The sequence below is a fragment of the Ips typographus genome, linkage group LG15, assembly GCF_016097725.1.
Source record: "Ips typographus isolate SLU linkage group LG15, UJ_Ityp_2.0, whole genome shotgun sequence".
Classification (NCBI taxonomy): Eukaryota; Metazoa; Arthropoda; class Insecta; order Coleoptera; family Curculionidae; genus Ips; species Ips typographus.
In genome coordinates this window covers 9,145,062-9,168,457 of record NC_138436.1, presented here as the reverse complement: position 1 = coordinate 9,168,457, position 23,396 = coordinate 9,145,062, and the positions used below count along the sequence as shown (strand labels likewise).

The 23,396-nt window shown below is 39.4% G+C and overlaps 3 protein-coding genes across 3 annotated transcripts; 2 read left to right on the top strand and 1 right to left on the bottom strand.

The window, feature by feature from the left end:
- Positions 1 to 289: 289 nt before the first annotated feature.
- mei-9 (DNA repair endonuclease XPF mei-9) lies at positions 290 to 13,056 on the bottom strand. Its single transcript, XM_081992943.1, has 14 exons — positions 12,838 to 13,056; positions 12,619 to 12,780; positions 11,789 to 11,969; positions 10,623 to 10,775; positions 10,301 to 10,563; positions 10,089 to 10,240; positions 6,285 to 6,424; positions 5,869 to 6,231; positions 5,669 to 5,809; positions 2,540 to 2,758; positions 1,206 to 1,379; positions 803 to 940; positions 559 to 747; positions 290 to 497 (listed from the first exon to the last, which is right to left on the bottom strand). The coding sequence occupies exons 1-14, from the start codon at positions 12,903 to 12,905 to the stop codon at positions 357 to 359; spliced, it is 2,484 nt and encodes an 827-aa protein (XP_081849069.1). The 5' UTR covers positions 12,906 to 13,056; the 3' UTR covers positions 290 to 356.
- Positions 13,057 to 15,455: 2,399 nt separating this feature from the next.
- On the top strand, positions 15,456 to 16,600 carry LOC145738197 (protein takeout-like). The gene is made up of 5 exons (XM_081993054.1): positions 15,456 to 15,605; positions 15,661 to 15,901; positions 15,958 to 16,091; positions 16,155 to 16,304; positions 16,379 to 16,600. The coding sequence occupies exons 1-5, from the start codon at positions 15,506 to 15,508 to the stop codon at positions 16,528 to 16,530; spliced, it is 777 nt and encodes a 258-aa protein (XP_081849180.1). The 5' UTR covers positions 15,456 to 15,505; the 3' UTR covers positions 16,531 to 16,600.
- Positions 16,601 to 16,684: 84 nt separating this feature from the next.
- On the top strand, positions 16,685 to 22,279 carry smog (G-protein coupled receptor 158 smog). Its single transcript, XM_081993053.1, has 9 exons — positions 16,685 to 16,830; positions 17,064 to 17,193; positions 17,249 to 17,317; positions 17,376 to 17,525; positions 20,480 to 20,635; positions 21,351 to 21,461; positions 21,523 to 21,771; positions 21,829 to 22,050; positions 22,106 to 22,279. Coding segments are annotated over exons 1-9 (1,245 nt in total). The 5' UTR covers positions 16,685 to 16,828; the 3' UTR covers positions 22,262 to 22,279.
- Positions 22,280 to 23,396: the final 1,117 nt, after the last annotated feature.

The following is a 23,396-nucleotide window of genomic DNA, read 5'->3' as shown; positions in this document are numbered from 1 at the left end:
AGCTTGTAATCTGCTCTATCTTTTGTTTTCTATGACATTTTAACGTATCTTGTCAAGTAAGGGAGTAATTTAGGGTCAAAGCAACGAGTGTCACAAAATATGTTATTTTATGGCGAAGCAACTTTGACGCCCTCTAGCGGCCAAACGGTATGACCAATCAGCTCGTGTGGGGATATTTTCGGGAAGCTTGTAATCTGCACTATCTTTTATTTTCTATGACATTTTGACGTATCTTGTCAAGTAAGGGAGTAAATTAGGGTGAAAGCAGCGGGTGTCTAAAAATATGCGATTTTGAACTTGACGCCCTCTAGCGGGCCAAACAGTGTGATTTAATAACAATTTTTTTTCATACAAAACTACGGTCGCTTTCTGGCGCGTTTATAAGCGGACGCTCCTTTTTGGGGCTCCTTCGGGGGCTCCGGCTTACACTCGGCGTGCAACGCGCAGTGCAGCGCTTTCGCCTCGTTGGCGTGTCCCAAAATGGCCGCCAACTCTGCCTGCGTTTGCGCGCGCATTAATCAAACATGACAGCCGTCATTCAAATTTGACAAAACTCACCTCTGACAGATCAATGACAGTTTGAAGGTTGACAGTCCGGTTCAGAAACCGATCCACGTTTTTCGTCGTAATTCCCGGCAATTTCCGAACGAAATCGTAAACGCCCGAATTGTATTTCGTTTCGATCTCATCCAAATCCTCCTCCCCCATCGCCACCGCCTCCTCGATGTTTGGTTCCTTTTTACCTTGCTGACAAAAATTAGACAGACAAATTTGACAGTTTTTTTTTTGACAGATGACATACTTTGAGCTCTTCGAACAGTTGCGCAGTGGCGTAGGGACTGGGGCTCCAGATAATTTTCAATTTGGGAAAATGTATGGTTAGGAGCAGCAGTTTTTCTTGCACGCTGAAACTGTCATTCCCCGACATCATAAACTGGTTCTGTCACATTAAAATAGCCCAGTTATTCAAAAAGCTACGGAAAAGTGTAGAGAATGAAATTGGTAGAGAATTTCCTGCTCTACAAGATTGCTTCTAAGCATTTTTGCCCTCCAGGGTTTCCTTAAGGAGTTACAAGACCGAAAAGTCCACAAACTGGATTTTTTTAAACATTGGAGCGTAGCTCCGTTATTTGAGTGGTTAGAAAAAAATTTAAATAAAGAAAAATGTAGGAAATTTCATCGTTTAAATGATGGTAAGTACTTACGTTCCATCCGAACGCTTTGTTTTGATCAAACTCGATCAGAAGCATCGGTTGCGCATAGAAACGTTGCATCTGAGTGCACTGCTGATACAAACGGCCCGAATTCAGCGAACCAATCAGATCCGACAGGCTTTTTCGTTCCACGCATATTTCCGGCGTCAAAATGTAGTCCCCCACCTACCGGAATAGATCACGTGACTCACCCGACGTCATTACTTAACCTCACAATTAACTCGGTTATTATAATTTTTGTTTTGACTGTACAATTTAGAAATAGTGTCACATTTGACAGGATTTGGTGAGGAAAGTGTGGGCTGTATTTAGTAAGGTTAGGTTAGGTTTTAAGGGAAAAAGTTTTAATTTTTTTTTTTTTTTTGATTTTGTTGTTTTTTTTTTGTGTTTTTTTGATTTTTTTTGGTTAGGTTAGGATTAAGGGGAAAAGGTTTTTTTTAGTTTTTTTTTTTTCATACTTAACCTCACAATTAGGATAACTCGGTTATTATTATTTTTGTTTTGACTGTACAATTTAGAAATAGTGCATTTGACAGGATTTGTTTTTTTTTTTTTTTTGTGTTTTTTTTTATGGTTTTTTTTTTTTTTTTTTTGATTTTGTGTTTTTTTTTTTTGGTTAGGTTAGGATTACGGGGAAAAAGTTTTTAGTTTTTTTTTTCATACTTAACCTCACAATTAGGATAACTCGGATATTATTATTTTTGTTTTGACTGTACAATTTAGAAACAGTGCATTTGACAGGATTTGTTTTTTTTTTTATGGTGTTTTTTTTTTTTTTCTTGGATTTTGTGTTTTTTTTTTTTTTGGTTAGGTTAGGATTAAGGGGAAAAAGTTTTTAGTTTTTTTTTTTCACACTTAACCTCACAATTAGGATAACTCGGATATTATTATTTTTGTTTTGACTGTACAATTTAGAAATAAGTGCATTTGACAGGATTTGGTGTTTTGTTTTTTGTGTTTTTTTTTTTTTGTTTTGTTTTGGTTAGGTTAGGTTTAAGGGGAAAAAGTTTTAATTTTTGTGTTTTTTTTGTATTATTTTTTTTTTTTGATTTTGTTGTTTTTTTTTTTGTGTTTTTTTGGTTAGGTTAGGTTTAAGGGGAAAAGTTTTAATTTGTTTTTTTTTTTTTTGAATTTTGTGTTTTTTTTTTTTTGTTTTTTTGATTTTTTTTGGTTAGGTTAGGTTTAAGAGGAAAAAGTTTTAATTTTTTTTTTTTTTGGATTTTGTGTTTTTTTGTTTTTTTTTATTTTTTTTTTGGTAGGTTAGGTTTAAGGGTAAAAAGTTTAAATTTTTTTTTTTTTTTTTCAAACTTAACCTCACAATTTACCGTAATCGTGACCGGTTCGATTTCGATGCCGCGTTTATGGATCAGCGACGGTAAATCGCTACGAAACTCCCTCATGTCCACTATGACCGCCCGTTTTTGAGATTCCGTACTTGGGCCACCCTGTCGCGTGTTTTTGGGCGTGACGTCATCACCTCCCCCGCGCTGCAGCGCGGCGCACTGGTCCGATTTGCCGTCCTGGTCCTCGGGCACCACCATGTTCTGATATATATTTCAAACATAAATTACTCCCTTATTTGGGACACTCTGTATAAAGTTTTATACGTCAATGGATAGCCAATGAAATGGGCTTTCCATTGACATATAAAAGTTGATGGGTTAGTTGTATGGTTTGGCCGCTAGAAGGCGTCAAAGTTGCACTAACAACTTTCTCAAATTTTCAGTGCACCAAATCATTCAAACTTAAATAACTCTCTTATTTGGGACACTTTGTATAAACTTTTATACGTCAATGGATAGCTAATGAAATGGGCTTTCCAACGATATGGCTACATGAGTTGATCAGTTACACGGTTTGGCCGCTAGGGGGCATTAAAGTTGACCTACAATTTTCCTCAAATTTTCAGTGCACCAACTCATTTAACCCCAAATTACTCACTTTTTTGGTACACTCTGTATAAAGTTTTATACGTCAATCGATAGCCAATGAAATGAGCTTTCTAAATATATGATCACATGATTTGGTAGGTTAACCCGTGTGGCCGCTAGAGGGAGTCAAAGTTGACCTACAATTTTCCTCAAATTTTCAATGCACCAACTCACTTAACCCCAAATTACTCACTTATTCGGTACACTCTGTATAAAGTTTTATACGTCAATCGATAGCCAATGAAATGAGCTTTCTAAAGATAAGATCACATGATTTGATTGGTTAACCCGTGCGGCCGCTAGAGGGAGTCAAAGTTGACCTAACAACTTTCCTCGATTTTCAGTGCACCAACTCACTTAACCCCAAATTACTCACTTATTTGGGACAGTGGGTATAAAGTTTTATATGTCAATGAATAGCCAATGAAATGGGCTTTCTAAAGATAAGATCACATGATTTGATAGGTTAACCCGTGCGGCCGCTAGAGGGAGTCAAAGTTGACCTAACAACTTTCCTCGATTTTCAGTGCACCAACTCACTTAACCCCAAATTACTCACTTATTTGGGACAGTGGGTATAAAGTTTTATATGTCAATGAATAGCCAATGAAATGGGCTTTCTAAAGATAAGATCACATGATTTGATAGGTTAACCCGTGCGGCCGCTAGAGGGAGCCAAAGTTGACCTATCAATTTTCCTCGATTTTCAGTGCACCAACTCACTTAACCCCAAATTACTCACTTATTTGGGACAGTGGGTATAAAGTTTTATATGTCAATGAATAGCCAATGAAATGGGCTTTCTAAAGATAAGATCACATGATTTGATTGGTTAACCCGTGCGGCCGCTAGAGGGAGTCAAAGTTGACCTAACAACTTTCCTCGATTTTCAGTGCACCAACTCACTTAACCCCAAATTACTCACTTATTTGGGACAGTGGGTATAAAGTTTTATATGTCAATGAATAGCCAATGAAATGGGCTTTCTAAAGATAAGATCACATGATTTGATAGGTTAACCCGTGCGGCCGCTAGAGGGAGCCAAAGTTGACCTATCAATTTTCCTCAAATTTTCAGTGCACCAACTCACTTCACCCCAAATTACTCACTTATTTGGTACACTCTGTATAAAGTTTTATACGTCAATGAATAGCCAATGAAATGGGCTTTCTAAATATATGATCACATGATTTGATTGGTTAACCCGTGTGGCCGCTAGAGGGAGCCAAAGTTGACCTATCAATTTTCCTCAAATTTTCAGTGCACCAACTCACTTAACCCCAAATTACTCACTTATTTGGTACACTCTGTATAAAGTTTTATACGTCAATCGATAGCCAATGAAATGAGCTTTCTAAAGATATGATCACATGATTTGATTGGTTAACCCGTGTGGCCGCTAGAGGGAGTCAAAGTTGACCTATCAATTTTCCTCAAATTTTCAGTGCACCAACTCACTTAACCCCAAATTACTCACTTATTCGGTACACTCTGTATAAAGTTTTATACATCAATCGATAGCCAATGAAATGAGCTTTCTAAAGATATGATCACATGATTTGATTGGTTAACCCGTGTGGCCGCTAGAGGGAGTCAAAGTTGACCTATCAATTTTCCTCAAATTTTCAGTGCACCAACTCATTTAACCCCAAATTACTCACTTATTCGGTACACTCTGTATAAAGTTTTATACGTCAATCGATAGCCAATGAAATGAGCTTTCTAAAGATATGATCACATGATTTGATTGGTTAACCCGTGTGGCCGCTAGAGGGAGTCAAAGTTGACCTATCAATTTTCCTCAAATTTTCAGTGCACCAACTCACTTAACCCCAAATTACTCACTTATTCGGTACACTCTGTATAAAGTTTTATACATCAATCGATAGCCAATGAAATGAGCTTTCTAAAGATATGATCACATGATTTGATTGGTTAACCCGTGTGGCCGCTAGAGGGAGTCAAAGTTGACCTATCAATTTTCCCCAAATTTTCAGTGCACCAACTCACTTAACCCCAAATTACTCACTTATTTGGTACACTCTGTATAAAGTTTTATACGTCAATCGATAGCCAATGAAATGAGCTTTCTAAATATATGATCACATGATTTGATTGGTTAACCCGTGTGGCCGCTAGAGGGAGTCAAAGTTGACCTATCAATTTTCCTCAAATTTTCAGTGCACCAACTCACTTAACCCCAAATTACTCACTTATTTGGTACACTCTGTATAAAGTTTTATACGTCAATCGATAGCCAATGAAATGAGCTTTCTAAAGATAAGATCACATGATTTGATTGGTTAACTCGTGTGGCCGCTAGAGGGAGTCAAAGTTGACCTATCAATTTTCCTCAAATTTTCAGTGCACCAACTCACTTAACCCCAAATTACTCACTTTTTTGGGACAGTGGGTATAAAGTTTTATATGTCAATCGATAGGTAATGAAATGGGCTTTCTAATGGTATCTAACAGTGCTTTGTAACGTGTACGGTTTGGCCGCTAGAGGGCCGCAAAACTCACCGCTTTAGTTTCGATGAGAAACTCAAACGCCTCCTTTTCCCTCCGCAAACCGGTCAAGTAGGCCTGCTCCTCCACCGTACCGGTGTGCATCAAAAAGTACACTTTTATCGGACGATCGTCGTCGCGATGCGCCTCGTACATCTGCGCATTTTTCCATTAAAAAAAAAGGAAAAAAACCAAAAAAAATGCAAAATTCTAACCTCAATTTCCCGTACGGCAGTGACGTCACTGTGATACATAACCACAAAATCGGGTCGCATAACCTCCAAACTGACGCAATCGTCGGCACCGTTGAACGTTTGAATGATCACTTTGGGCGCGTCATCAATCACGTGACCGATTTGCGTCACGTCCAATTGGGTGAACGCATGCTCCCCATCCAGTCGGCTGCGGTCCAATGACAGCGCGTACGTCGAACAAAAGTCGTCGCCGTCGTCGGTGACGTTTGGCGGTGTTGCCGGTTCGCGAAAATTCTCCCCGAACCGTTTGCCGATCGACTTGAACGACACTTTGCGCGTCAACGCCAACATAAACAGGTAGAGTCGCGGACCGGTTGACAGGACCTGTCACAAACAAAAATTATGACAGCCAAAAATGACATTGAGCGACGTCATACTTCGTTGAGTTGATGACAGGTGCGCCGATCGGCGCACAGCACTAGTACGGTGGCGTTGTTGCCGTTTGTTTCGCTGGGAATGTCCGTTTTTAAAATGTCCAGCAGGACGGACCATTTCGGGCACGGTTCCGGATTGAATTCTACAGATTCATGAAAATTGTCTTGAAAACGAACTTTTCGTGCTTTTTACTTTGCTTTTAGTTTTCTTCGAATTCTGGACTATTTAATACAAAAAAACACTAAAAAATTGGGTACAGTCAGGGAGAAAAGTGAGGTCAAAGTTTGAACTGCCAAAAAGACAGTTTGTAAAGACAGTCAGGGACAAAATCACCTCTAAAACCCACTTGGAGTGACAAAATGACAGTTTTAAGCACATTTTTGGAATCCTCACTAAATTTCCTATCAAATAACACTAAAAAACACTCAAAAATTGGGTACAGTCAGGGAGAAATGTGAGGTCAAAGTTGAAATTGCCAGAAAGACAGATTTTAGGACTGTCAGGGACAAAATCACCTCTAATACCCACATGGAGAGGGAAAATGACAGTTTTAAGCACATTTTTGGAATCCTCACTAAATTTCCTATCCAACGACACTGAAAAACACTAAAAAATTAGGTACAGTTAGGGAGAAAAGTCAGGTCAAAGTTTGAACTGCCAGAAAGACAGTTTGTAAAGACAGTCAGGGACAAAATCGCTTGTAAAACCCACTTGGAGTGACAAAATGACAGTTTTAAGCACAATTTTGGAATCCTCACTAAATTTCCTATCACATGAAACTAAAAAACACTAAAAAGTCGGTACAGTCAGGGAGAAAAGTGAGGTCAAAGTTTGAACTGCCAGAAAGACAGTTTGTAAAGACAGTCAGGGACAAAATCACCTCTAAAACCCACTTGGAGTGGGAAAATGAAAGTTTTAAGCACATTTTTGAAATCCTCACTAAATTTCCTATCCAACGACACTAAAAAACACTCACAAATTAGGTAGAGTCAGGGAGAAAAGTTAGGTCAAAGTTGAAACTGCCAGAAAGACAGTTTTTAGGACAGTCAGGGACAAAATCACCTCTAAAACCCACTTGGAGAGGGAAAATGACAGTTTTAAGCACATTTTTGGAATCCTCACTAAATTTTCTGTCAAATAACACTAAAAAACACTCAAAAATTGGGTACAGTCAAGGAAAAAAGTGAAGTCAAAGTTTTGAACTGCCAGAAAGACAGTTTTTAGGACATTCAGGGACAAAATCACCTATAAAACCCACTGGAAGTGGGAAAATGACAGTTTTAAGCACATTTTTGGAATCCTCACTAAATTTCCTATCAAATAACACTAAAAAACACTCAAAAATTGGGTACAGTCAGGGAGAAATGTGAGGTCAAAGTTGAAATTGCCAGAAAGACAGATTTTAGGACTGTCAGGGACAAAATCACCTCTAATACCCACATGGAGAGGGAAAATGACAGTTTTAAGCACATTTTTGGAATCCTCACTAAATTTTCTGTCAAATAACACTAAAAAACACTCAAAAATTGGGTACAGTCAAGGAAAAAAGTGAAGTCAAAGTTTTGAACTGCCAGAAAGACAGTTTTTAGGACATTCAGGGACAAAATCACCTATAAAACCCACTGGAAGTGGGAAAATGACAGTTTTAAGCACATTTTTGGAATCCTCACTAAATTTCCTATCAAATAACACTAAAAAACACTCAAAAATTGGGTACAGTCAGGGAGAAATGTGAGGTCAAAGTTGAAATTGCCAGAAAGACAGATTTTAGGACTGTCAGGGACAAAATCACCTCTAATACCCACATGGAGAGGGAAAATGACAGTTTTAAGCACATTTTTGGAATCCTCACTAAATTTCCTATCCAACGACACTGAAAAACACTAAAAAATTAGGTACAGTTAGGGAGAAAAGTCAGGTCAAAGTTTGAACTGCCAGAAAGACAGTTTGTAAAGACAGTCAGGGACAAAATCGCTTGTAAAACCCACTTGGAGTGACAAAATGACAGTTTTAAGCACAATTTTGGAATCCTCACTAAATTTCCTATCACATGAAACTAAAAAACACTAAAAAGTCGGTACAGTCAGGGAGAAAAGTGAGGTCAAAGTTTGAACTGCCAGAAAGACAGTTTGTAAAGACAGTCAGGGACAAAATCACCTCTAAAACCCACTTGGAGTGGGAAAATGAAAGTTTTAAGCACATTTTTGAAATCCTCACTAAATTTCCTATCCAACGACACTAAAAAACACTCACAAATTAGGTAGAGTCAGGGAGAAAAGTTAGGTCAAAGTTGAAACTGCCAGAAAGACAGTTTTTAGGACAGTCAGGGACAAAATCACCTCTAAAACCCACTTGGAGAGGGAAAATGACAGTTTTAAGCACATTTTTGGAATCCTCACTAAATTTTCTGTCAAATAACACTAAAAAACACTCAAAAATTGGGTACAGTCAAGGAAAAAAGTGAAGTCAAAGTTTTGAACTGCCAGAAAGACAGTTTTTAGGACATTCAGGGAAAAAATCACCTATAAAACCCACTGGAAGTGGGAAAATGACAGTTTTAAGCACATTTTTGGAATCCTCACTAAATTTCCTATCAAATAACACTAAAAAACACTCAAAAATTGGGTACAGTCAGGGAGAAAACTGAGGTCAAAGTTTAAACTGCCAGAAAGACAGTTTGTAAGGACAGTCCGGGACAAAATCTCCTCTAAAACCCACTTGGAGAGGGAAAATGACAGTTTTAAGCACATTTTTGGAATCCTCACTAAATTTCCTATCCAACGACACTGAAAAACACTCAAAAATTAGGTACAGTCAGGGAGAAAAGTGAGGTCAAAGTTTGAACTGCCAGAAAGACAGTTTGTAAAGACAGTCAGGGACAAAATCACCTATAAAACCCACTGGGAGTGGGAAAATGACAGTTTTAAGCACATTTTTGGAATCCTCACTAAATTTCCTATCAAATAACACTAAAAAACTCTCAAAAATTGGGTACAGTCAGCGACAAAAGTGAAGTCAAAGTTTTGAACTGCCAGAAAGACAGTTTTTAGGACAGTCAGGGACAAAATCACCTCTAAAACCCACTTGGAGAGGGAAAATGACAGTTTTAAGCACATTTTTGGAATCCTCACTAAATTTCCTATCCAACGACACTAAAAAACACTAAAAAATTAGGTACAGTCAGGGAGAAAAGTGAAGTCAAAGTTGAAACTGCCAGAAAGACAGTTTGTAAAGACAGTCAGGGACAAAATCACCTCTAAAACCCACTTGGAGTGACAGAATGACAGTTTTAAGCACATTTTTGGAATCCTCACTAAATTTCCTATCCAACGACACTAAAAAACACTAAAAAATTAGGTACAGTCAGGGAGAAAAGTGAGGTCAAAGTTGAAACTGCCAGAAAGACAGTCAGGGACAAAATCACCTCTAAAACCCACTTGGAGTGACAGAATGACAGTTTTAAGCACATTTTTGGAATCCTCACTAAATTTCCTATCCAACGACACTGAAAAACACTAAAAAATTAGGTACAGTCAGGGAGAAAAGTGAGGTCAAAGTTTGAACTGCCAGAAAGACAGTTTGTAAAGACAGTCAGGGACAAAATCACCTATAAAACCCACTGGAAGTGGGAAAATGACAGTTTTAAGCACATTTTTAGAATGCTCACTAGAGGGAGAGAACGAACTTTTCAAAAAATGACACAATATGCAAGTCAACTTATTTTTTGATTAGCTGTCAAATGGTGTATTATTGACGCTTAAATATTAGTCACGTGTGACAATTTTCTGTCAAAAAAAAATTCTCACCTCGATCGCCGGTGAAGACCAGTTTACTGGCGTCCCTGAACAACAGCTCGGCGGAATTGGTCAGTACCCAATCGACGGTGCGCGCATACTCCACTTTGCGATATTCCAGCACCGTGACGTAGAAGGTCACGGGATCGGAATACATCAACAACCTGCAAAAACGTCAGCGAGTGACACGGAGAGAATGACAAGTGACAGCGCCACCAACTGACATGAGCAAGTGACGTAACGTTGTCAGTTCGGCAATCAGCCGAGCGCTTTTCTCGCTCAAACGATGCCAGATTGCGTTCATTTGATTTTGAAGCAATTTGTGGAATTTCTTGCTTAAACAATTCTCCACGGTGATTTCGTGCAATTCCAGGGCCGGATTCAGTCGTTTCAGTTCTTTGACGGTCGCGTTCATAATTTCCAAAATGTACGTTTGAAGTTTTAGCGTTTGTTCGCTTACGGGCACGTGCAACTCGATCACCGTCGGCTGTCAAAAGTCACTCAAAAAATTATTGGGCCTGTCAAATAATAATGACGTTGACAGACCTCGTGACGTTTGAGGGTGCTGCGCACCAGAGTGTGAAAGCGCGGCCACACGTGCAGTTCCTTGACAAAGAGGGCGCGCATGACGCGTTCCACGTGACCGAAACCCAGCGTGAAACTTTGCGCGCTATTCGAGAAGGCTTTGACGAAACCAGTCTGAAAGTGAGTCGGTTAAAAGTCAATCGGTTGCACCGTTTATAGACTAGAGGGCGTCAAAATCACTACATTAAAATGACACTTGTCACTTTGACCTTGAATAACTCTGTAATTTGACAGCTGACGTGAAAATGTCACCGAAGCAAAAATGTAGTTCAAAGTGTCAGCTTTCAGAAAATATAATCAAATCACGTGATTGGTTGGATAGTTTGGCCGCTAGAGAGCGTCAAAGTCATTGGATTAAAAAAATCGTAATTTTTTTAACACTCATCACTTTGACCTTGAATAACTCAGTAATTTGACAGCTGACGTCAAAATGTCACTGAAACAAAAAGACACTCCAAAGTGTCAGCTTTCAGAAAATATGGTCACTTAAGTTAATCGGTTGCACCGTTTGGCCGCTAGAGGGCGTCAAAGTTGGTAGATTAAAAAAATCGTAATTTTTCTGACACTGATCACTTTGACCGTGAATAACTCCGTAATTTGACAGCTGACGTCAAAATGTCACCGAAGCAAAAATGTAGTTCAAAGTGTCAGCTTTCAGAAAATATAGTCAAATCACGTGATTAGTTGGACTGTTTGGCCGCTAGGGGGCGTTAAAGTCGGTGGATTAAAAAAACCGTAATTTTTCTGACACCGATGACTTTGACCGTGAATAACTCAGTAATTTGACAGCTGACGTCAAAATGTCACTGAAGCAAAAATGTAGTTCAAAGTGTCAGCTTTCAGAAAATATAATCAAATCACGTGATTGGTTGGATGGTTTGGCCGCTAGAGAGCGTCAAAGTCGGTAGATTAAAAAAACCGTAATTTTTCTGACACTGATCACTTTGACCGTGAATAACTCAGTAATTTGACAGCTAACGTCAAAATGTCACTGAAGCGAAAATGTAGTTAAAAGTGTCAGTTTTCAGAAAATATGGCGAATGCGCCTGATTTTTTCCTAACAGCTTCACGCTATCCAATAACTTTGTCTGGAAAATGGCGTCTGGAGGACAACCACCGACACTTACCTTGTTGTGTTGCCGGTACAATTTCAAGGCGAACGCCTCGTTGCAACTCTCGAATATTCGATGCGCCCGCAGCACAATCACTCCGGTGATTTTTTCGATCGGAATCCGTTTTTTCAGCAAATCCACCACCAGAATTCGGGCGGCCAGAAAATGAACGCCACCGCACAAATATTCCTCCGCTCTGCCAAACAAGAAAAAGTTCAAATTTGACAGTTTATAACTCGGCTGTTTTGACAGCTATCGCAAACTTTGACGGCTCGTTCGAAAGCCCGTTTAATTCCCTCTAATTAATCTGTCGCGACGTTTTGCCCTGCGGGGCCTAGGAAGGGAGTTATTTGAGGTTAACAAGAACGCTACACTGACAGAACCTCAGAAGTTCAACTCACAGTAAATCGGTTATTTTCTGAGCTACACGCTGCTACAACCACTCAAATTAACCGTCTTTAACTCAGCTTTCCAATGATGTACTTTGACAGGCTGTCAAATGAAATGAGCTTGATAGGTTTGGCCGCTAGACGGCGTCAAAGTTGTGTTAAAACTAATTTTGACACTTTTCACTTTGATCTTGAATAACCCGCTTATTTGACAGTTGACGTTAAAATGTCATTGAAGTGAAAAGATAGTCTAAAGAATAAGCTTTTCAAAAATGTCCCCTTTAAGTTAATTGGTTGAGTGGTTAAGCGGCTAGAAGGTGTTGAAAGTTTAAAAGCAAATATCTCCAAAACGGTAAGAGTGTGAGGGTTGAAATTTACAGAGTGAATAGAGTGTTAAAAGGGCTTGACTTTTAGGTGTAAATGGCTTAGTTTGGACGCTTATATTTGACAGTTTACCTGGTTGGTCCAGTGTCGTGCTCGACATAAACGTGCTCACCCTCCAACTGTTGATGAAAGCGTTTCTGTTCGGTTTCGGTGGCGTTCAACACTAAAACCAAATTGCCCGGGTCCTGGTACACTTTCAGGATGTTTACAATCACTCTGTCCATGTTCAGGCCCCTGAAAAATTCAAAATATGATGTTCACCGATTTTTGCCGCATTTAATCGTTTTCTACTTTGCCGCAATCACTAAACCGTCACTCCTGACCGTTTTCTCAAAGATTTCAGTCTCAAACTCCAACATTTTCTGCAAAACAAGAAAAAAACACCCAAACAGTAAACAAACGTCGCGAACGTGACGTTTCTAGGTTAGGTGCACTGTCAATTGTCAAAAACTGGTCAAGGAGAGTGCGATGTTTGTGTCGCGCACGGGCAATGTTGCCACGTTTTGTTTCATTGAAAAGTTACAAAAAAGTGCAACTCCAACATTTTCTCCAAAAAAACAGAAAAAAACACCCAAACAATAAACAAACGTCCCGGACGTGACGTTTCTAGGTTAGGTTAGCTTTGTGGACTGTCAATTGTCAAAAACTGGTCAAGTAGAGTGCGATGTTTGTATCGCGCACGGGCAATGTTGCCACGTTTTGTTTTATTAAAACAATTAATTGTGTTTGTTGTGTTTTCATGTAAATCGAGAGACTTTAATACTGAAAATTGACTTGTAGACATAAAAACTACTTTTTCAAGAATTTGTTACTACAAATTCATACATTTAAACCTTAAAAATTGACTTGAGCCCCAAAATGTGACTGAACTAATGAAAAGTGACATCAGAAGCTTAAAATTTGCATTTAAAGTAAATTTTCATAATTTTAAGACAAATTTCCAATATTTTAGTCTTGAAAATAGTCTTAGATGCAGGACATTGACATTAGATTCATGAAAATTGTCTTGAAAACTAACTTTTCGTGCTTTTTACTTTGCTTTCAATTTTCTTCGAATTCTGGACTATTTAATATAAAAAACACCAAAAAATTAGGTACAGTCAGGGAGAAAAGTGAGGTCAAAGCTGAAACTGCCAGAAAGACAGTTTTTAGGACAGTCAGGGACAAAATCACCTATAAAACCCACTTGGAGAGGGAAAATGACAGTTTTAAGCACATTTTTGGAATCCTCACAAAATTTCCTATCCAACGACACTGGAAAACAGTAAAAAATTAGGTACAGTCAGGGAGAAAAGTGAGGTCAAAGTTTGAACTGCCAGAAAGACAGTTTGTAAAGACAGTCAGGGACAAAATCACCTATAAAACCCACTTAGATTGGGAAAATGACAGTTTTAAGCACATTTTTGGAATCCTCACTAAATTTCCTATCCAACAACACTGAAAAACACTAAAAAATTAGGTACAATCAGGGAGAAAAGTGAGGTCAAAGTTTGAACTGTCAGAAAGACAGTTTTTAGGACAGTCAGGGACAAAATCACATCTAAAACCCACTTGGAGAGGGAAAATTACAGTTTTAAGCACATTTTTGGAATCCTCACTAAATTTCCTATCCAACAACACTGAAAAACACTAAAAAATTAGGTACAGTCAGGGAGAAAAGTGAAGTCAAAGTTTGAACTGTCAGAAAGACAGTTTTTAGGACAGTCAGGGACAAAATCACCTCTAAAACCCACTTGGAGAGGGAAAATGACAGTTTTAAGCACATTTTTGGAATCCTCATTAAATTTCCTATCCAACGACGCTGAAAAACAGTAAAAAATTAGGTACAGTCAGGGAGAAAAGTGAGGTCAAAGTTTGAACTGCCAGAAAGACAGTTTGTAAAGACAGTCAGGGACAAAATCACCTATAAAACGCACTTAGAGTGGGAAAATGACAGTTTTAAGCACATTTTTGGAATCCTCACTAAATTTCCTATCCAACAACACTGAAAAACACTAAAAAATTAGGTACAGTCAGGGAGAAAAGTGAAGTCAAAGTTTGAACTGTCAGAAAGACAGTTTTTAGGACAGTCAGGGACAAAATCACCTCTAAAACCCACTTGGAGAGGGAAAATGACAGTTTTAAGCACATTTTTGGAATCCTCATTAAATTTCCTATCCAACGACGCTGAAAAACAGTAAAAAATTAGGTACAGTCAGGGAGAAAAGTGAGGTCAAAGTTTGAACTGCCAGAAAGACAGTTTGTAAAGACAGTCAGGGACAAAATCGCTTGTAAAACCCACTTGGAGTGACAAAATGACAGTTTTCAGCACATTATTGGAATCCTCACTAAATTTCCTATCAAATGACACTAAAAAACACTCAAAAATTAGGTACAGTCAGGGAGAAAAGTGAGATCAAAGTTTGAACTGCCAGAAAGACAGCCAGGGACAAAATCGCTTGTAAAACCCACTTGGAGTGACAAAATGACAGTTTTCAGCACATTTTTGGAATCCTCACTAAATTTCCCATCCAACAACACTGAAAAACACTAAAAAATTAGGTACAATCAGGGAGAAAAGTGAGGTCAAAGTTTGAACTGTCAGAAAGACAGTTTTTAGGACAGTCAGGGACAAAATCACCTCTAAAACCCACTTGGAGAGGGAAAATGACAGTTTTAAGCACATTTTTGGAATCCTCACTAAATTTCCTATCCAACGACACTGAAAAACATTAAAAAATTAGGTACAGTCAGGGAGAAAAGTGAGATCAAAGTTTGAACTGCCAGAAAGACAGTCAGGGACAAAATCGCTTGTAAAACCCACTTGGAGTGACAAAATGACAGTTTTCGGCACATTTTTGGAATCCTCACTAAATTTCCTATCCAACGACACTAAAAAACACTCAGTACGAGTTATTTACAAAATAAAAAATTGCTTGCACTGCTATTTTAAGTAGAACACACACGCTTACAAAACAGAATGTTTGTCAGTCTCGATTGGAAAATGAGGTTATTCGAGTGTGTTGTGGTGATTTTCATTTGTTTTCTACGCGGCAGTTTGGGCGCGGCCAACTTAGTGCGTAAGTAATTTGACAGACGACTTTTTTTTTTTCTTGATAAACTGATATTTGACAGCGGAATTTCTGAAAGTATGCCCGAAATCCAGTCCCAACCTCAAACAGTGCCTGACCGAGTCGATCGAGTCGTTGCGACCTCTATTGGCCGTCGGTATACCCGACTTTGACATACCAAAGTGCGAACCGTTGCGCATCGAAAAAATGACAATCGATCAGGGGCGTGGCCCCGTTTCCGTCCAATCAGCGTACAGCAACATCCAAGTGTTTGGTGCTGCGCACTTTACCATACGAAACGTCAAGTGAGTGTCAATTTTCTGTCACTTTTTCTGTACGTTACATTCTAATATACCACCAGAGTGGATCTGACCAAAGACAGAGTGAAAATCAAACTGTTTTTCCCCCAATTGACAGTAAACAGTGATTACAGGATGACAGGTCAAATACTGCTAATGCCAATCACCGGGGAAGGATCTAGTTACGGGAATTACAGTGAGTGCAACGTTGCCGCGATTCAAATAACATTCAGGAGGTAAACGTGGCAACAATTTACAGGTAATATCGAGGCGGTGATCGCAATGAAAGCGACACGAGTGACGAAAAATAACGAAGAATATTACAACGTTGCCGATTGTTTCATTGATTTTGACATAAGCGAGGCCACGTTGCGTTTCGACAATTTGTTCAATGGCAATCAGGAACTCGGTGAGTTTAGTTTGTCCTCCAGTCACAAGATAGTGACGTCACGTGTAGGCCCAGTTGCTTAAACTTTTTTTCAGGGGAAGCCATGAATTTGTTTCTGAACGACAATTGGAAAACGGTAACCGACGAGATCAAACCGGTGCTGGAAGCGAAATTGGCCGAATTGTTTAAACAATTCGCCAACAAAATATTCCGTAAATATCCCATAAACGTTTTGTTTCCCAATTGATTGAATAAAAGTTTGTTTGTCCTCCGGGCGCTTGGGCATAATGGCGGCTGGAGGACAGCTTTTACCGGTATCGACGTATTTTCTTTTCTCCCCGGGGGGTGGTAACCATAGCAACGCCACCGTCTGCGCATTTCCAATTCCACTCACCATTTCCTTCACACACGTAACGCCGTGTTATTGTTTCAGTCACGGCCTTCTCTAAAACACTCTTTTCTTTATTTTTCCATTTTTTTTCCCATTTTTCAGTTTTCTTTTCTAATTTCCTTGAGTGTTTGTGACGTAATTTCCCTTCTTCAATATGTAAGTAATGAAATCCACTTTCAACAACTCCGTTCAGACAATTTACACAGGGTGGACCAAAAAAAAAAACCAAAATCGTACAAAAAAAGAAATTTAAAGATTTTTGCATTGTAAACCACTTTTGTACTGTTTACACGGTGTCACGTGCTCATTTTTAGTTTTAAACAGGCTTTTTTGGCTCTATACTACAATCACTGTCAAGAATATATTATATTGACATTTGACAGTTGTAGGTGTCAACAAAATGGCACATCGCTAATAGTCCGGGAGGATGTGAAAATTTGCATTATCGTCGTCCAATTAGTCAGTATGGCCGCTGTACTTTGCCTAGGCTTGATCATTTACAGGCAACGCAAAACTAAGGTAACTTTATCACACTCTCGGTTAAATTTAACCGACGGTTAAACTTTACCATCAGGCTATCGCGACCGGTATGTGGACCATTTTAGAGACAATTCTACTGGGCAAACTCATTTTGTTTAATACCGTAAGTTTAACCGGAGGTTAACTAACACTGGATAAACTTAACCTAAAAAATTTTTTAGGTTACGGTGCGAAGTATGGAACCGTCAATTGTGCGTTGTTTGGCGGAGGCGTGGATCAGAGAAATTGGCTTTATCACGTGCTACGGCGCCATCTTGCTCAAACTCTACCGCCATCTGGTGGAGTTTCGTACAAGAAAAGCGCACAGATGGGTAATTTTGTTTTTCACTTGTCACTTTTGACAGTTCACAACTCGGTTATTTTGACAGGTATCGAGTTGATTTTTATGACAGATTGTAGGCTACGGTGTCCTCTGCAAACTGTCACGTGACGTGTTTGTACAAAAAACGTCAACTAACCGAGTTACTAAACGAAAATATTTAAGTTGCATTGGCAGGTCACGATTTGTATTCTAGTCACTTTGATAGCCGCTAACTCGGTTATTTTGACAGGTATCGAGTTGATTTTTGTGACAGATTATAGACTACAGTGTCCTTTACAAACTGTCACGTGACGTGTTTTTACGAAAAATGTCAACTAACCGAGTTATTGAAGGAAAACATCCGAGTTGCATTAGAAGGTCACGATTTGTGTTCTAGTCACTTTGATAGCCGCTAACTCGGTTAGTTTGACAGGTATCGAGTTGATTTTTATGACAGATTGTAGACTACGGTGTCCTTTACAAACTGTCACGTGACGTGTTTTTACGAAAAATGTCAACTAACCGAGTTATTGAAGGAAAATATCCGAGTTGCATTAGAAGGTCACGATTTGTGTTCTAGTCACTTTGATAGCCGCTAACTCAGTTAGTTTGACAGGTATCGAGTTGATTTTTTTGACAGATTGTAGGCTACGGTGTCCTCTACAAACTGTCACATGACGTGTTTGTACGAAAAATGTCAACTAACCGAGTTATTGGACGAAAATATTTAGGTTGCATTGGAAGGTCACGATTTGTGTTCTAGTCACTTTGATAGCCGCTAACTCAGTTATTTTGACAGGTATCGAGTTGATTTTTGTGACAGATTGTAGACTACAATGTCCTTTACAAACTGTCACGTGACGTGTTTGTACGAAAAACGTCAACTAACCGAGTTATTGGACGAAAATATCCAAGTTGCATTGTAAGGTCACGATTTGTGTTCTAGTCACTTTGATAGCCGCTAACTCGGTTAATTTGACAGGTATCGAGTTGATTTTTATGACAGATTGTAGGCTACAAAGTCCTCTGCAAACTGTCACGTGACGTGTTTGTACGAAAAACGTCAACTAACCGAGTTACTGAACGAAAATATCCAAGTTGCATTAGAAGGTCACGATTTGTGTTCTAGTCACTTTGACAGCCGCTAACTCGGTTATTTTGACAGGTATCGAGTTGATTTTTGTGACAGATTGTAGGCTACGGTGTCCTTTACAAACTGTCACGTGACGTGTTTGTACAAAAAACGTCAACTAACCGAGTTACTGAACGAAAATATCCAAGTTGCTTTGGAAGGTCACGATTTGTGTTCTAGTCACTTTGATAGCCGCTAACTCGGTTATTTTGACAGGTATCGAGTTGATTTTTGTGACAGATTGTAGGCTACGGTGTCCTTTACAAACTGTCACGTGACGTGTTTGTACAAAAAACGTCAACTAACCGAGTTACTGAACGAAAATATCCAAGTTGCTTTGGAAGGTCACGATTTGTGTTCTAGTCACTTTGATAGCCGCTAACTCGGTTATTTTGACAGGTATCGAGTTGATTTTTGTGACAGATTGTAGACTACAATGTCCTTTACAAACTGTCACGTGACGTGTTTGTACGAAAAACGTCAACTAACCGAGTTACTGAACGAAAATATCCAAGTTGCATCGGAAGGTCACGATTTGTGTTCTAGTCACTTTGATAGCCGCTAACTCGGTTATTTTGACAGGTATCGAGTTGATTTTTGTGACAGATTGTAGGCTACGGTGTCCTTTACAAACTGTCACGTGACGTGTTTGTACGAAAAACGTCAACTAACCGAGTTACTGAACGAAAATATCCAAGTTGCATTAGAAGGTCACGATTTGTATTCTAGTCACTTTGATAGCCGCTAACTCGGTTAGTTTGACAGGTATCGAGTTGATTTTTTTGACAGATTATAGACTACAGTGTCCTTTACAAACTGTCACGTGACGTGTTTTTACGTCAAATGTCACCTAACCGAGTTATTGAAGGAAAACATCCGAGTTGCATTGTAAGGTCACGATTTGTATTCTAGTCACTTTGATAGCCGCTAACTCGGTTAGTTTGACAGGTATCGAGTTGATTTTTTTGACAGATTATAGACTACAGTGTCCTTTACAAACTGTCACGTGACGTGTTTTTACGAAAAATGTCAATTAACCGAGTTATTGAAGGAAAACATCCGAGTTGCATTGTAAGGTCACGATTTGTATTCTAGTCACTTTGATAGCCGCTAACTCGGTTAGTTTGACAGGTATCGAGTTGATTTTTTTGACAGATTATAGACTACAATGTCCTCTACAAACTGTCACGTGACGTGTTTGTACAAAAAATGTCAACTAACCGAGTTACTGAACGAAAATATCCAAGTTGCATTGGAAGGTCACGATTTGTGTTCTAGTCACTTTGATAGCCGCTAACTCGGTTATTTTGACAGGTATCGAGTTGATTTTTTTGACAGATTGTAGGCTACGGTGTCCTCTACAAACTGTCACGTGACGTGTTTGTACAAAAAACGTCAACTAACCGAGTTACTGAAGGAAAATATCCAAGTTGCATTGGAAGGTCACGATTTGTGTTCTAGTCACTTTGATAGCCGCTAACTCGGTTAGTTTGACAGGTATCGAGTTGATTTTTTTGACAGATTGTAGGCTACGGTGTCCTTTACAAACTGTCACGTGACGTGTTTGTACGAAAAACGTCAACTAACCGAGTTACTGAACGAAAATATCCAAGTTGCATTGGAAGGTCACGATTTGTATTCTAGTCACTTTGATAGCCGCTAACTCGGTTATTTTGACAGGTATCGAGTTGATTTTTTTGACAGATTATAGACTACAGTGTCCTTTACAAACTGTCACGTGACGTGTTTTTACGAAAAACGTCAACTAACCGAGTTATTAGACGAATCTTTCACGTAACTAGTATAAATCACTTTTCCGTCATTTTTGACAGGTGGTAAAGGACATTGACCTTCTCAAGTACCTGCTCGTGATGCTGATTGGTGGCGTGACGTATATGACGGCCTTTACCGCCATCACTTTAGATCTGCGTGCGGCAAACTTTACATTACTGGAAACCGTGCAAACTGAGAGCGGACAACAGTTTCAGGTAACGTCAAACCTAAATAAGTCGCTAATTTGACTGACAAGGTGTCAACTTTTTTATGTCAATGGATAGCCAATGAAAAGGGCTTTCCAACGGTATATAAATGTCGGTTGATTGGTTTAGTAGTTTGGTCGCTAGAGGGCTTCAAACTTGACTTACAACTTTGCTCAAATTTTCAGTGCATCAACTCACTTAACCTCAAAAAAACTCCCTTATTTAGGACACTTTGTATATATTTTTATACGTCAATGGATAGCCAATGAAATGGGCTTTCCAACGATATGGCTACACGAGTTGATTGGTTGGACAGTTTGGCCGCTACAGGGCGTCAAAGTTGACCTACAACTTTGCTCAAATTTTTAGTGCACCAACTTACTTAACCTCAAAAAACTCCCTTATTTAGGACACTTTGTATATATTTTTATACGTCAATGGATAGCCAATGAAATGGGCTTTCCAACGATATGGCTACACGAGTTGATTGGTTGGACAGTTTGGCCGCTACAGGGCGTCAAAGTTGACCTACAACTTTGCTCAAATTTTTAGTGCACCAACTTACTTAACCTCAAAAAACTCCCTTATTTAGGACACTTTGTATATATTTTTATACGTCGCTGGATAGCCAATGAAAAGGGCTTTCCAACGGTATATAAATGTCGGTTGATTGGTTTAGTAGTTTGGTCGCTAGAGGGCTTCAAACTTCAAATTTGTTTGACAGGAATGCAAACGTTTACGGTGGGACTACGTCACCGAAGCGGCGGAAGTGGCCATTTTGATTTTCGGCATTCGTTTAGCGTACGCAAGCAGAAACGCGCGCACTCAGTTTCACGTAAGTCGGTGACAGCTGTCGCAGAAACGGTTTGACAGATTGTGCGTCAAAATGTTGTCAGGAACGAAGCTTTTTGTGCGCTTCCCTCGTCGTGGAATTGACCGTCAGCGTGGCATTTTACACGGCCCGGACCTGGATTTTTCCTCGTTTGTGCCCCGATACGGTCCTGATTGTTTACTGCGTCAGAACGCAAACGTCACAAACCGTTTCGTTGCTGCTGATTTTCGCGCCGAAATTTTGGTACCAACAAAAACAAGTGCGCCATCTGGCGCAAGAGTATTCGTGCCGATTCCCTTTGGACGCCTTCAAGGTAAGTGTCATACAAGTCATCGCGACAGTTGACAGTTGACAATTTGATTTAAATCAGGAGCAAAAAAGTGCGTCGGACGTGGAAATCGGAGAGTATAGCATAGCAGATCTGAGCCCTGATGATATCCGCACCGAACTGAAACGTCTCTACCTGCAATTGGAGGTGTTGAAGGCAAAGGACATTTGCAAGGACAATCCGCACATATCAAAGCGAAAGGGGGGAAGAAAGACGCAACACAGACGGTTCAGTTTACAGAAAAAAGGCAGCAAAGACAACAAGGTGAGTGAGAGAGAGAGTGAATACTCGCTTTCCTCCATTTTTGCTGTCGTTGAAGCGCAACAAGGACAACAAAAGAGATCCGGACACGGAAATGACAGAAGCGGAACCGTCGCGCACGCCGGAAGAGTCGATTTGTAGCAACGAAGGACCCAGCGCCATCTACGCGGATCTGCCATCTGTCAATCAAACTATTTCCACTAAAGAGGGTTAATACATTTTTTCTCCAGTTTTTTTTTTTTATATCCGCCTGTCAAATTAAAGTTCACTTCCAATATTCATGTGTCTCTGAGATTTATGACAGTTGTCACACATGACTGTCTGGCTAAGTTATCCACTAAAACCACGTGATATCTAGATCTAAGATCAAATTTTGTCTACAATCAACGTTTCAGAGGGTTCTGGCAAAACAAAATGGCTTCTATAGAGGCATCTGACAGCTTTAAAACAAACTTTACAAGCTTAAGAAGGTTTCAGAGGCTTCTGGCAACTAAAAATGACTTGTAGAGGCTTCTGGCAATACAAAATGGCTTCTAGAGGCTTCTGGCAGCTTTAGAAGAGTCTTTATAAGCTTAAGAAGGTTTCAAAGGCTTCTGGCAACTAAAAATGACTTGTAGAGGCTTCTGGCAATACAAAATGGCTTCTAGAGGCTTCTGGCAGCTTTAGAAGAGTCTTTATAAGCTTAAGAAGGTTTCAGAGGCTTCTGGCAATACAAAATGGCTTCTAGAGGCTTCTGGCAGCTTTAGAAGAGTCTTTATAAGCTTAAGAAGGTTTCAAAGGCTTCTGGCAACTAAAAATGACTTGTAGAGGCTTCTGGCAATACAAAATGGCTTCTAGAGGCTTCTGGCAGCTTTAGAAGAGTCTTTATAAGCTTAAGAAGGTTTCAGAGGCTTCTGGCAACTAAAAATGGCTTCTAGAGGCTTCTGGCACGTTAAAAACAGTTTTAGTAAGCTTAAGAAGGTTTCAGAATCTTCTGGCAACTAAAAATGGCTTGTAGAGGCTTCTGGCAGCTTTAGAAGAGTCTTTACAAGCTTAAGAAAGTTTCAGAAGCTTCTGGCAACTAAAAATGACTTGTAGAGGCTTCTGGCAATACAAAATGGCTTCTAGAGGCTTCTGGCAGCTTTAGAAGAGTCTTTACAAGTTTAAGAAGGTTTCAGAGGCTTCTGGCAATTCAAAATGGCTGCCAGAGTCCTCTGGCACGTTAAAAACAGTTTTAGTAAGCTTAAGAAGGTTTCAGAATCTTCTGGCAACTAAAAATGGCTTGTAGAGGCTTCTGGCAATACAAAATGGCTTCTAGAGGCTTCTGGCAGCTTTAGAAGAGTCTTTATAAGCTTAAGAAGGTTTCAGAG